We start from the raw sequence: 13,389 nt of genomic DNA, 5'->3' as shown, positions 1-13,389 counted from the left end.
CTATAATGTTGTAATAACACTTTCACATACGTGTAATAATTGTTCCAGTGTCCGTATCTAATTTATCACGAAATGGTATCCAGCATCTCTCAGGCAAATGCCCCCCTCCCAACTCCCTGTGCCCTACAGTTTTATTCCCCCCGCCCCCGGCAAATGTAAACAGATGAGGAAATATGTGTACTTTCAAATCGTCACCCATGTATCATGAAGGTGGGGGATTACTGCAAATCACTTGGAAACCGCTCCCCGGAGGCGGTTCAGCTCAGATGTTCTTAATTTGATCACCCTCCACCTTTGGGGCTGTAATTTTCCAAACAGGCATCTCTCTCATTTGCAAATAAAAGTTACAAATCAATCCACAGATACAGAATGCTGACTTCCCGACACTCAATTTCACAGGGTGTCTCTTGAAGAGCTGCCAGGTTGTGACCGATAATGGGGGAGAGGGAAAGGGGGACAGCGAGAGCGAGAGCGAGAGAGAGAGAGAGCGAGAGAGAGACATACAGAGAGAGAGAGAGAGAGAGAGAGAGAGAGATCACTTGCTTCCTTGCTTCCTAAGCCGGGATTTTGCCTGCGATGCGCGGCGAGAGGACTGCGGCGGCTGATTTACACAGTTGGCGCGGAGGAGGGGCCGGGGGTGCGGGGGGGACGCGCTGGCGGAGCTCCGGCGATGGGCTGATCTGGGGGCTCCCGAGCGCCGCTCCCTTGGTGCGCGATTTGGGGGCGGCTGATGGATTTGCATTCAGGTTCCAGCCCTGCGTTTCCTATATTGACTCCTTATACACGACCTGGCGCTCCAGTTTAGGAGGAGACGTTGGTAAGTAACGTGTAATCCGATTTTAGTTATTTCCTAGGCCATTAAAGTGGCACTTTTAAAGCAGGTCAGTCTTAAAAGATGCCGCCGCCGCTGCCGCCGCGAGCGTCTCCTTGGCCTGAAACGTTCAGCAGTCCCCTCCCCCTCCCACCCCCCTCCCCCGCACCTTCTCCCGCTCGAGAAGTGAGGGTGCTTGAATGGTGAGCGGTCAGGGGACTCACTCTCTGCCAACGGGATCGCTTCACCTTCGTGCTTTGCCTGAGATCTCCCAAATCCAAGTGGAATTTGGTGTGCACAGCCATACTGTGTATTTGTATCTTCTCTCCCTCTCTCCTTCTTTCCCCCCACCTTCGCCGTCTGACCAATGCTGGGATCTGAGATCTAGTCGCCCCCTTCCTGCCTCCTTTCCGCCTCTCCCCACCCTTTTTTTCTCTCATCTACACGCCACCAACCCCCACTCCCACCCACCTAAAGGGCAAAGAGCAAAGACACCCTGGAAAAGCAAGGGCTAATTCCATCTTCTCGGATGGAAGGAGGCCTCGGGCAGGGATTGCGCTGTGAGTGACAACCTTTGAGGAAGAGAGAAAGAGAGAAATCCAGAGACTGAGCTCAGGCTCTCGGGAACAACGAAGCTCTCCACTGATCGAGAGAACCGAGATTTTAAATCAAAGGAACCTAGTCCTGGGACACTCACTCTGCCTGCCTGCCTACCAGCCATCGAGGGCATAGGGAGCTGTGGTCGTGAGCTCCCTGTCGCTGGCATCGCCGCGCTAGGTGCGCGCCCGGCTCTCCCATTGGTATGCAGCGACCATTTCCCTGCAAGTCTCAAAGGTGGAAACATTTAAACGGATTACAAGCGTGATTCGGTAGCCTTTCGGAAAGTTGGTGGCCAGAAGAGGAGAAGCTACAAGGCTACAGTATGATGGATACAATTCAGCTTCGCAGAGAGTTTGCCCCTCCTGCTGGGAAGCCCCTCGGAGCAAACCTCGGAGATCCTGAGCGCTCTGCACCATAGGTACTCGCCGCCATCCTTTCCTACTTTGCCTAATTGAAACCAGTATTTCTCGTATGTAGGATGTGCGTTGTAGAGCACATCGAGTTTGGCCGCGGTGTCTTCTGTACGCTCACAGGTGCTAGGGGTTTGTTGCAGTTTTGAATTGGATCAGTTAGGTGTAAGGACGTTGGTGGAAGGAGGGGTACCGGAGACTAACATACCCTCGGACCTCTTTTCTGGGTGAAGACATCGTAAGTAACTCCAACAAATAGGCCAGGTGGCGGAGCGAAGGACCCCTCCCCCAGTGGATTGCTCGCTGGTGTTGTAAGAGGTAGAAGGAAAAAGGCTTGAGCTTTTAATAATTTTCCGTTTCTAAACAGACCATTGTGCGTTTCGCCTGACGACAGCAGATTAGAAAAGGATCTATAGACGGCTCAAAGCTCTTCAGAAAATGAATGATGCAGCATTTTAATTATTTGTTCTAGGGAAGATAGTTTTGCTTCCATATTGGAATACTTAATCTTAGATCTGAAAAGATTGGTGAGCTGTAAGATCCAGCAGTGGGGAGGAGGAAGTGGGAAGGGGGCACAGCGGGGAGAAAGGGCTTCTTGTCCTCCCTCTGGACAAACAAATGGCTCTGGGCGCTCCCAGCAGGACACGGAAAAAACCGGGGCCCCATGGCTCAATATCCCCTAACTTTTGGAGCCCTCCCTATCCTTTAGACGCGCTATCCTGAGCTAAAGAAAAGGAAAAAGGTGAGATAGCCTTTAGGACATAGCCCAGGTCCAGAACTTAAGGGGTTTTAGTTCAAGAAAGAACAGAGACTTCATTGCCGAGACAACATTTACCGTCATCTGGAAGCTCAGGACAGCCTCCGGGTTACCCATCGATTCCATCACATCATGGGTTCCGATAACACCCGATAAATAGTCACCGCCTCTGCACATTGGGTACCCAAAGTGCTGGGCGGGGGAAGGGGGGGAGGGTGCGGGTGCCGGCAGCTGGGGAGGGAGAGGGAATTGCTCTGATTCTGAGCTTAGGCTATCGGTATTGGTTTACTTCTTGGCTAAGACCTATGGGAGCAATAGGGTGAGTCTGGAATATTAAGGGTAGAATGTTAGAAAATTCTGCCCTCCTGCTTACTTAGTGTATGGTGGCATGTTTCTAAAATTAGCTACTGTCTGCCAGGGGACTCATGTGCGGTCATTTTAAATGCAAAATATCATGGAAATTGCCTTTGACTGACTTTTAAGGAACACATTGTTAGGTGATTTACCTGTTTTAGAGCAGTAAGAAATTGACATGTAAGCTGTGCTTTGCTTTAAAATTTGCTTTTGTAAAGGGTCCATTAAGGGAAAACCACATCTACCTACTAACTTTGAGTCCTTGGGCAATTGAGGTTCAGTTTAGTTCTTTAGCAACCAAAAAGTCCCTCCCTTCTCCCCTCCCGGCGAGGAGTTGGTGACAGGATTGGTGTGTGCTGGTGGGGGCAGATGGGGAGCATCCACAGCACACGGGTCCTGTTGATTAGACTCCTTTGCTGCACACTTGGCTCTCCCCAGTTTCCCCACCAAGCTGCATTCCTTCCCAGCAGGCAGGACTGTTGTGCTGTCAGCTGAGCCTTAAAAAAATTCCTCTGAGAGCGTTCCTGAACTGTCATCTGGTAGTCCCTCTACAATACAATATCTTCCTTCAATCACCTCCACCCCCACTCCCACTACTCCCTAGGATTCACTCCCCGAAAATTTCACGGAGAAATATTTGAGTTTAAAAAATAAGAAAGAGAAAGAACGGACAAAAGCATCCAAATCCTTAAATCCACCCCAATTCCGCGAGGTCTTTCCCGGTGGCGCAATGTGAAATGTACCATTGTTACCCAAGTGGTCTGTATCTCCTTCCAGAGAATTGGCTTGTCTCTGTTTTTAAAAAGTGGAAGAAAAGAAATGCTGTTGAATCCAGGGGCTATCGAAGGCTTTGACCTGCAGCACAACAAAAGAATTCCTGGTGCAACGGGATCGAAGCAAAATGCAGGAGAAACGCGGTCCAAGTCTTTCAGGCTGTCTGAGCTCTTATTCGGGACACCCAGGCAGAATCAGACAGATTCAGCTTTTCTGCTTTGGGGACCTGGATTTTCCCCCCATCCCCGTCATTGCAGGGAATGGCTGTCCTGTGAAAAAGATACTTACGAAGGATAGTCTCACTTTTCAAACCACCTGCACTAGAGAGATGAGCTTTGGAAACTAAAGGAGCAAATCATTCAGGGGATGGTTTCCTTGAGAGTTTAAAAAAAAAAAAAAGAAAGAAAGAAAGAAAGAAAGAAAATGCCTATCCCTGCCCCCCTCCCCCATCTCCACCTACCTCACCAAAGAAATGTTTCCCATAGGTTGGTCTCCTCCCCCTTCTCTCTGGTTTCTTATTTTGCCAATTTGTGTTCTCTACCCCTCTACTTCTTTTCCCTACACACACACACACACACACACACACACACACACACACACACACACACACTCAACTGTATAGTCAGGGGTTCCTAGTGCTCGCTCCCGAACCCATGCTAAGCGCGTTCCCTTTGGAGCTCATTTTCATGACGTGGAATGCCGGGTTCAGGGTTATAGCACATATATATTTTTAAAGCCGGAGCGACAGAAGTCTGAGATTCTGCACTGTGATTGAGCCTTCCTTCCTCCCTGCCTCCCTCCTGTGCTTCCTCCCAGTGCCCAATGATGTGCTGTGGGTACCCAAACAGAGCAGCCACCGCGGCGGCAGCGGCAGGGGCAGCAGAGCTGGAAGCCTGCTGCAGCCCCTTCTCCTCCCTCCTCTACTGAGTGTGCCAAGCGGCAGTTCTGCATCCTAAAGAAGCCCATTGAAGAGCCCATTGCATTCCCAGCACGTCTCAAGCTTGCTGCTTTTTTTTTTCCTCTTAGTCCCCCCGCCCCACCCCCTTTATCCCCTTTTGCTTCAGCTTCAGCAAAGCAAAGGGAGGGGGAGGGAAAGAGAGAGAATCCTTAAACTCAAGCTTTTTTTCTTTTTCTTTTTCTTTTCACGGTTCCATGCTAATAAATAAACAAATAAATTACAAAAAAACCCGAAACCCAAAAAACTCTGGCAAAATAGGTAAGTCCAACACATCTGTAGCCTTTTTTGCCTAAACCACAGGGACCTGAAAAACAAGAAAAATATTTAAGATGGTGAAGAAAGAACTTAAGTAGATTTTAATATTTCATAAGGGAGATGGAAGACTAATTGATACTGCAATGTAGCCTTTTCTCTCTCCCTCTTTTTCTTTGAATTGTTTTTAATTTTTGAGTATTGCATGTCTGAGGCAGATTTCTCTTTGCTTTCTCACGGTATCTCCTTTCTTTACAGCTGTGAACATTATAGGCAAGTGTAATGTGAAGATTTATTTCTTTCACTTTTCCTATAAATTATATCATTGTGTTTTAAGAAAAAGGTGGATGAAATATATCTTTCTGTGTGCTCTCTGTGAGGAAAATATATGCTAGAAACTTTGGTTTATTTTTGTTGATTAAAATCAGCTATTCAATTTTGATTGATATTTTAGTGACTCAGGAAGCACAGTGTAATGAAACTGCATTATTATCATTTATGTAAACATTTTCATATACTGATGTTATTAGGCAAGGAAAACGATGCATAGAGAAAGACTGTTATCAGAATAGTGCACTGCATTTGTTTCTTCTGATTGGAAAAGAATGATATCTTTTTTGAAATTTATTTCATGTGATAGATCATTTATCAGCAGGTAAGAATAGAGGTTTCCACTCTCTCTTGACTTTAACTACCCACCTCCCGTCTAATCAGCCACCTGCTCTTCCAGCTGTTTACAGGGTTCCTCAGTTGATCTTGAAGGCGCAGATACACATTCCAAACTAAGCTTTGCAAATGTTTTAATTCAGACACTTTCAGACTCAGCATTCTCTAGCTGTCCCTATCTTTAGCTCTGACAATTGCACGGGCATGTTTTTTAGAAGGGCTAATCACTCCTACGTGTTTTAAATAGTCAAATGATACAAATATATACAAATTATTTATTAAATTAAAGAAGATGACAATAACGTATTCTTGGGCAAGAAGATGTGGACATATAGTGTACATACTGACTATACACTGTAATAAAGCTTGTTATGATCATTTCATAAAAATAAATCTTAAATTTTCCTGATCATTTTACACATCTCAACATCTGATATTGAGCAATAGGCTCATACTTTATCACACTAATCAATATAATAATTTTGGAGTATATCATATCTTTTTAATAGTCAAAACCTATAACTCAAAGAACATATTTTTCCCATCAGAGTTCCAATCAGATTTATTATGAGTATCTTTGATGTCAACATGAGTTTTAACAGGCAAACAGGTGTGATGGCCACATTATTGCCATTATTACTGAATCTGACTATGCCTAAAAGGAAGTACGATATACCAGTTCTGTTGTTTGTTATACAGAGGCAAAGCAGGCTGCTTTTGTTCATGCGATATGCCGTTTACCAAGTATGGCTTGGTTCAGGAAAATGTCATTGCATGGTTCAATATTTCAGAGTCTCCTAAGTTTAAAATATAGGACACACTCTAAACATTAAGTATGTTGCTAGCTCATCTTGAGTGTCACTTCAACAATTGCTGAAGTTTTTATATAGCTCTTAAAATGCCCCACATGTAGGAGTCAATTAAAATAGTACATATGACTAAAAGCTAAAAATCTGCATTTTTATTTCTGTTGCAGTTTTGTAATCAACCACGAACGATGAAACCTTCCATAGCTGAGATGCTTCACAGAGGAAGGATGTTGTGGATAATTCTTCTAAGCACAATTGCTCTAGGATGGACTACCCCGATTCCCCTAATAGAGGACTCAGAGGAAATAGATGAGCCCTGTTTTGATCCATGCTACTGTGAAGTTAAAGAAAGCCTCTTTCATATACATTGTGACAGTAAAGGATTTACAAATATTAGTCAGATTACTGAGTTCTGGTCAAGACCTTTTAAACTGTATCTGCAGAGGAATTCTATGAGGAAATTATACACCAACAGTTTTCTTCATTTGAATAATGCTGTGTCTATTAATCTTGGGAACAATGCATTGCAGGACATTCAGACTGGAGCTTTCAATGGTCTTAAGATTTTAAAGAGACTATATCTACATGAAAACAAACTAGATGTCTTCAGAAATGACACCTTCCTTGGCTTGGAAAGTCTAGAATATCTGCAGGCAGATTACAATGTCATTAAACGTATTGAGAGTGGGGCATTTCGGAACCTAAGTAAATTGAGGGTTCTGATTTTAAATGATAATCTCATCCCCATGCTTCCAACCAATTTATTTAAGGCTGTCTCTTTAACCCATTTGGACCTACGTGGAAATAGGTTAAAGGTTCTTTTTTACCGAGGAATGCTAGATCACATTGGCAGAAGCCTGATGGAGCTCCAGCTGGAAGAAAACCCTTGGAACTGTACATGTGAAATTGTACAACTGAAGAGTTGGCTGGAACGCATTCCTTATACTGCCCTGGTGGGAGACATCACCTGTGAGACCCCTTTCCACTTCCATGGAAAGGACCTACGAGAAATCAGGAAGACAGAACTCTGTCCCTTGTTGTCTGACTCTGAGGTAGAGGCTAGTTTGGGAATTCCACATTCGTCATCAAGTAAGGAGAATGCATGGCCAACTAAGCCTTCCTCAATGCTATCCTCTGTTCATTTTACTGCTTCTTCTGTTGAATACAAGTCCTCAAATAAACAGCCTAAGCCCACCAAACAGCCTCGAACACCAAGGCCACCCTCCACCTCCCAAGCTTTATATCCTGGTCCAAACCAGCCTCCCATTGCTCCTTATCAGACCAGACCACCAATCCCCATTATATGCCCCACTGGGTGTACCTGTAATTTGCACATCAATGACCTTGGCTTGACTGTCAACTGCAAAGAGCGAGGATTTAATAACATTTCTGAACTTCTTCCAAGGCCCTTGAATGCCAAGAAACTGTATCTGAGTAGCAATCTGATTCAGAAAATATACCGTTCTGATTTTTGGAATTTTTCTTCCTTGGATCTCTTGCATCTGGGGAACAATCGTATTTCCTATGTCCAAGATGGGGCCTTTATCAACTTGCCCAACTTAAAGAGCCTCTTCCTTAATGGCAACGATATAGAGAAGCTGACACCAGGCATGTTCCGAGGCCTACAGAGTTTGCACTACTTGTACTTTGAGTTCAACGTCATCCGGGAAATCCAGCCTGCAGCCTTCAGCCTCATGCCCAACTTGAAGCTGCTATTCCTCAATAATAACTTACTGAGGACTCTGCCAACAGACGCCTTTGCTGGCACATCCCTGGCCCGGCTCAACCTAAGGAAGAACTACTTCCTCTATCTTCCCGTGGCTGGTGTCCTGGAACACTTGAATGCCATTGTCCAGATAGACCTCAATGAGAATCCTTGGGACTGCACTTGTGACCTGGTCCCCTTTAAACAGTGGATCGAAACCATCAGCTCAGTCAGTGTGGTTGGTGATGTGCTTTGCAGGAGCCCTGAGAACCTCACGCACCGTGATGTGCGCACTATTGAGCTGGAAGTTCTTTGCCCAGAGATGCTGCACGTTGCACCAGCTGGAGAATCCCCAGCCCAGCCTGGAGATTCTCATCTTATTGGGGCACCAACCAGTGCATCACCTTATGAGTTTTCTCCTCCTGGGGGCCCTGTGCCACTTTCTGTGTTAATTCTCAGCCTGCTGGTTCTGTTTTTCTCAGCAGTCTTTGTTGCTGCAGGCCTCTTTGCCTACGTGCTCCGACGGCGTCGAAAGAAGCTGCCCTTCAGAAGCAAGCGGCAGGAAGGTGTGGACCTTACTGGCATCCAAATGCAATGCCACAGGCTGTTTGAGGATGGTGGAGGTGGTGGTGGCGGAAGTGGGGGTGGTGGTCGACCAACTCTTTCCTCTCCAGAGAAGGCCCCTCCCGTGGGTCATGTGTATGAGTACATCCCCCACCCAGTTACCCAAATGTGCAACAACCCCATCTACAAGCCTCGTGAGGAGGAGGAGGTGGCTGTTTCATCAGCCCAAGAAGCAGGGAGTGCAGAACGTGGGGGTCCAGGGACACAACCACCGGGAATGGGTGAGGCTCTCCCAGGAAGTGAGCAGTTTGCTGAGACACCCAAGGAGAACCATAGTAACTACCGGACCTTGCTGGAAAAAGAGAAGGAGTGGGCCCTAGCAGTGTCCAGCTCCCAGCTTAACACCATAGTGACGGTGAATCACCATCACCCTCACCACCCAGCAGTTGGTGGGGTTTCAGGAGTAGTTGGGGGAACTGGGGGAGACTTGGCAGGGTTCCGCCACCATGAGAAAAATGGTGGGGTGGTGCTGTTTCCTCCTGGGGGAGGCTGTGGTGGTGGCAGTATGCTACTAGATCGAGAGAGGCCACAGCCTGCCCCCTGCACAGTGGGATTTGTGGACTGTCTCTATGGAACAGTGCCCAAATTAAAGGAACTGCACGTGCACCCTCCTGGCATGCAATACCCAGACTTACAGCAGGATGCCAGGCTCAAAGAAACCCTTCTCTTCTCGGCTGGAAAGGGCTTCACAGACCACCAAACCCAAAAAAGTGATTACCTCGAGTTAAGGGCCAAACTTCAAACCAAGCCGGATTACCTCGAAGTCCTGGAGAAGACAACATATAGGTTCTAACAGAGAGAAGAAAATATATTAGTGCTTTTTCTTTTTCAAAAGAAAAGGAAAATAAAAGAAATATATCCCTTGCTCCCTTTACACTTGTCCCAATAACTCCATCCTCACGATCTTCCCTACCCTGAACAAAACTAAAACCGCATGATAACTAGAGAATACAGATGTATGCTCTCCCCTCTCAGATGCGATTTGGAGGAAGGGCCATACTCAGATCATTAATCAATGAAGTGCCTTCGCAGACTTTTGCCAGCAAATGTTATCATTATTTTTTTATACTGAAACTTGAGACTTTGACTGTGCCATGTATAAGGTATACTGGGGATCATTGTATGGATCCTAATTAAGTAAAATTCAATGTGTCTTTTTATTTTCAGTAACTTTTTTTTTTAGTTGTAGTTTTGATTTAAAGTGGGGGGAATCAAGTTGACATTTGTCATTTGTGGCTTTCTTTCTTATCATCATGGCACAGATCCTGTACATGTATTAACAGTGCAGTTTGCTGCATGCCTGGAAACTGCAAGATGGGGGGGGGCGGGTCTTGCTCGAATGTTCTCACTCACTATCTTGTCTCTCATACACATATCCATCTGCAGACCGTGGTCCCTAAACCTGCAGTTTCTTCCTGCTGGTGCAGGTACACACACACACATGCACACACACACACACACACACTCCATACCATTTCCATTCAACCCAATCTGCTTAGTTCGGGTTTGATCCATTTTTCTCCTCTCCATAGTTCTACCACCCTTCACTGCTAGTGTACAGCTCACAGCATCTCTCCTACCACCCTGGGAAAAGTCACATTCTAGGCTGGATTCTACTGAAATAGAGGCCTGGTGGTTTAACAGCCGAAGACACGCGCCTAGGGATGAGCACCCTCTTTGTGACACTTCATCCTGATGCCAAGATTTTTTGGAGAACATCTGCACTTTCTTATATATATATATAATATTAAAAAAAGCAACTGGGTATATATCACTAACAGCTTTGTAGGAAGCACTTTTAATGTTTTCTCTCTCACACACAAAGATTCAAAAGAAATGTGCATATATTTATTCTGTAATTTCAGTGATTATAAATTGTAAAGGTAATGTTTAATCATTGTATAGTGATTATGCGTCTGGTATAGCTTTCCTAATAAAAAGTTTTTGAAAAACATAATACATTATATATAGAGGATACAAAGCTTGAACCTTAAACTCCAGCTATGCCATGCCTTTCGTGCTCCCATTTTAAAAATGATTTCTTTTACTTGTTACACAGAAAGTAATTTATTAACGGGTTTGATGCACTGTGATGTTGATAAATCTTATATCCCACCATCTCTAGTCCAAACCAGGATACAACTGAGACTTAAAATGTGACTTACGGTTTACTTTTTTTTCCTTGAATTATGAATTTCAGTCTTAGTAACCAATGATGCACTGTTTCCCAGGCAAGATGCAAGGGGGAGAAAATAAAGTAACTAGATCGCTAAGAAGTACAGGATTAATTAGAAGATAATCAAGGATCCATACATCTTAAGATAATAAATGAGATAAAGAAATTGGAAAGTAAAATTGCTATTGTTTTTAAAATATGTAGTCCAATTACATGCACACCCTCACACACCCACACGCTTCCACACACACCCACACAACCCAATAAATATCAAAGGCCGTGGAGCCAATTTAGATGGCCAGAATCCTGTGAAAGCTGTCACTTATATTTGGTTACCATTTTCCAACCACTTACAGCAACTGGCCCCAATAACGCTTGAACTAAGTCAGAGGATGCTGAATGAGTTTTTCGTCATATGACATTAAAATTATGTTGAAAAATTAACCTGACAACAACCAAGTTTAGATCCATTTGTATGTGAGCGAAACCAAAGAATATTGGATTTTTATGGTGCCGGTATCAAATTGGTGGAGGAAACTTAAGAAAACAGACCTATGAGGCAGGCACTTATCTAAGTGGGCCATTAGAGGGCAGCAGAGTTCCAGAGATCCACAGACCCAGGACCCGCAGAACTGTGCAGCGAGGTCAGTATTCTCTGCTAGGGTTTCCTCAAAGTGCCCATAGCAGGAATTATCATTACGTGTTGAATGTAATTCATCACAAGTCACTGAAGCCTTACATCACAATTTTTTCCACAAGAAGAGAATGAGTCTAGCAGCTTCTGAAGGTGTGTGACTACAATAGCACGAAGGCATTGTAGTAACAAAATGAAAAGCCCCATGAATGTCTACAAGAATATATTTATATTTCTCTTAATTAATTATATAGAAATATCAGCATAGGTATGCATAAAAATAAAAAAGACAAGTATATACACATAAAATTGCAGTTTTGGGGCACTTGACATGTATCTATAACTTTTATGCTCAATTATTTGAATACAATTTGGAATTATTTTAAAAGGAAAAAGCCCATGAACATCATTCACTTTATCTGTCTGTGTAATATTGAAATGAAGCTCTTATGCAGAAGAGTCAGGCCAATTATTAAATAAGTGTCATTCTTCTTTTTTATCTTCTTCTTTTCTTTCTTGTTTTCTTTTTTTGCTTTCCCACAAATCACGTTTCTTCTGGTTATCCCACCTCCTTTATTCTTTCTAATCATCTGTCTCTTTTTTTTAAGGTACACAAAACCAATATTACACTTTAAGTGTTTTAAAACCCAAATTACAGAGTCTCTCTGAACTAGCAATTTATCATACTTCCATTCCTCCTAATCAAATGGTTTGGGGAATAATAGAAAGCATATGCATAGTAAAAACTTAAAAGTGCAAAGCTAGATGCTTCAGATAATAGTCCTCATTTCCTTAATGACCACGCACATATTCATAACACAGCATATTATACAAATCAGGCTAAAGTACAATCTCAAAAGACCCTGGTGCTTTCAACGTTTGAAAAATGAGTGCCCATAAACAATATCAAATCACAGTATAACTTGATAATTATAATGTTTATATTTCATTTATTAAATACAGAAAGTAAGACTGTTTGGTCTTAAATATAGGTGGTACTTTCACCCTTGAATGAGAAATAAATTTATTTATGTAGTAAAAATAAATTTATATGAGAATGGAACTTTGTATTTAAGGGAATAGTTTTTTGCTTTTATGGAATTTTCTACCCCCTGGTTAGGACATTTATTTTTGCTGTGCATTCAAATTACCTAAGTTAGCTTCAATTTATAATACTAGATCTGTTTTCATTAAACACGATGGATATTAATGTAGGTACTATGATTATAATATGTTTTATGTTTTTGCTGCAGTAAAATATTTATTTTTAAGAAAAAGTTAGATTACTAATTCACTTCATTGTGATGACTAACTTGACTAAAGCAGACCCAGTTCTGGCAGATACTTGCTATTATTCATTGCTATTTTTATTACTAAGTATAGTAATAATATTTAAAAATAATAAAAATATTGTAATATCTCAAACTATAAGATGATTAGTGAGAAATAATTGGAAATGAACTATTAGTTTAATTCAATAAGTTTAACGTCATGTTATACATCATATGTGGTATTATTTATGTAGATGTTTTTATATTTTTATTTAGAATGCTATATTATTTTATGTAATTGCAAATACTTAAATATAAGGATGATGAACACTATAATTTTAATAAATTTTAGAGAGAGGGAATCGAAAGGAAAATTTAATGACTGAGCTTGAAGATTTCTTTTGAAACCTGGCACTATTACTTTAAACCCTCGATATTTGAAAAGAATATGTTTAGGATTATGGAAATTTATAATGCAATTATAGAACAAAAGAACTTTAACCATCGCAACACATTATTTTGATTAACTCAGTGTAAATTCATTATTTGTACAGTCCTGTCCTTTTGCAATTATGTTGTCTAGGCCAA

The 13,389-nt window shown here is 42.7% G+C and overlaps 1 protein-coding gene across 2 annotated transcripts; it reads left to right on the top strand.

Annotated features, from left to right (window-relative positions):
* Positions 1 to 497: 497 nt before the first annotated feature.
* SLITRK3 (SLIT and NTRK like family member 3) lies at positions 498 to 11,075 on the top strand. Of its 2 annotated transcripts, none has more exons than XM_004037961.5 (2): positions 498 to 817; positions 6,559 to 11,075. In XM_004037961.5, exon 2 carries the CDS (start codon positions 6,580 to 6,582, stop codon positions 9,511 to 9,513), a length of 2,934 nt encoding a protein of 977 aa, XP_004038009.3. In that variant the 5' UTR covers positions 498 to 817; positions 6,559 to 6,579; the 3' UTR covers positions 9,514 to 11,075. The 2 variants fall into 2 exon arrangements, with proteins under 2 accessions (XP_004038009.3, XP_004038008.3); XM_004037960.5 differs by lacking the exon at positions 498 to 817 and adding an exon at positions 927 to 1,829.
* Positions 11,076 to 13,389: the final 2,314 nt, after the last annotated feature.

Source organism: Gorilla gorilla, chromosome 2 (assembly GCF_029281585.2).
Source record: "Gorilla gorilla gorilla isolate KB3781 chromosome 2, NHGRI_mGorGor1-v2.1_pri, whole genome shotgun sequence".
NCBI classification, from domain to species: domain Eukaryota; kingdom Metazoa; phylum Chordata; class Mammalia; order Primates; family Hominidae; genus Gorilla; species Gorilla gorilla.
The sequence above is the reverse complement of the archived record's forward strand: the minus strand, read 5'-3'. Positions and strand labels throughout refer to the sequence as shown.

What these genes read in the sequence shown, in the direction of transcription:
- SLITRK3 (XM_004037961.5), top strand. Translation starts at nt 6,580, where the DNA reads ATGAAACCTTCCATAGCTGAGATGCTTCACAGAGGAAGGATGTTGTGG.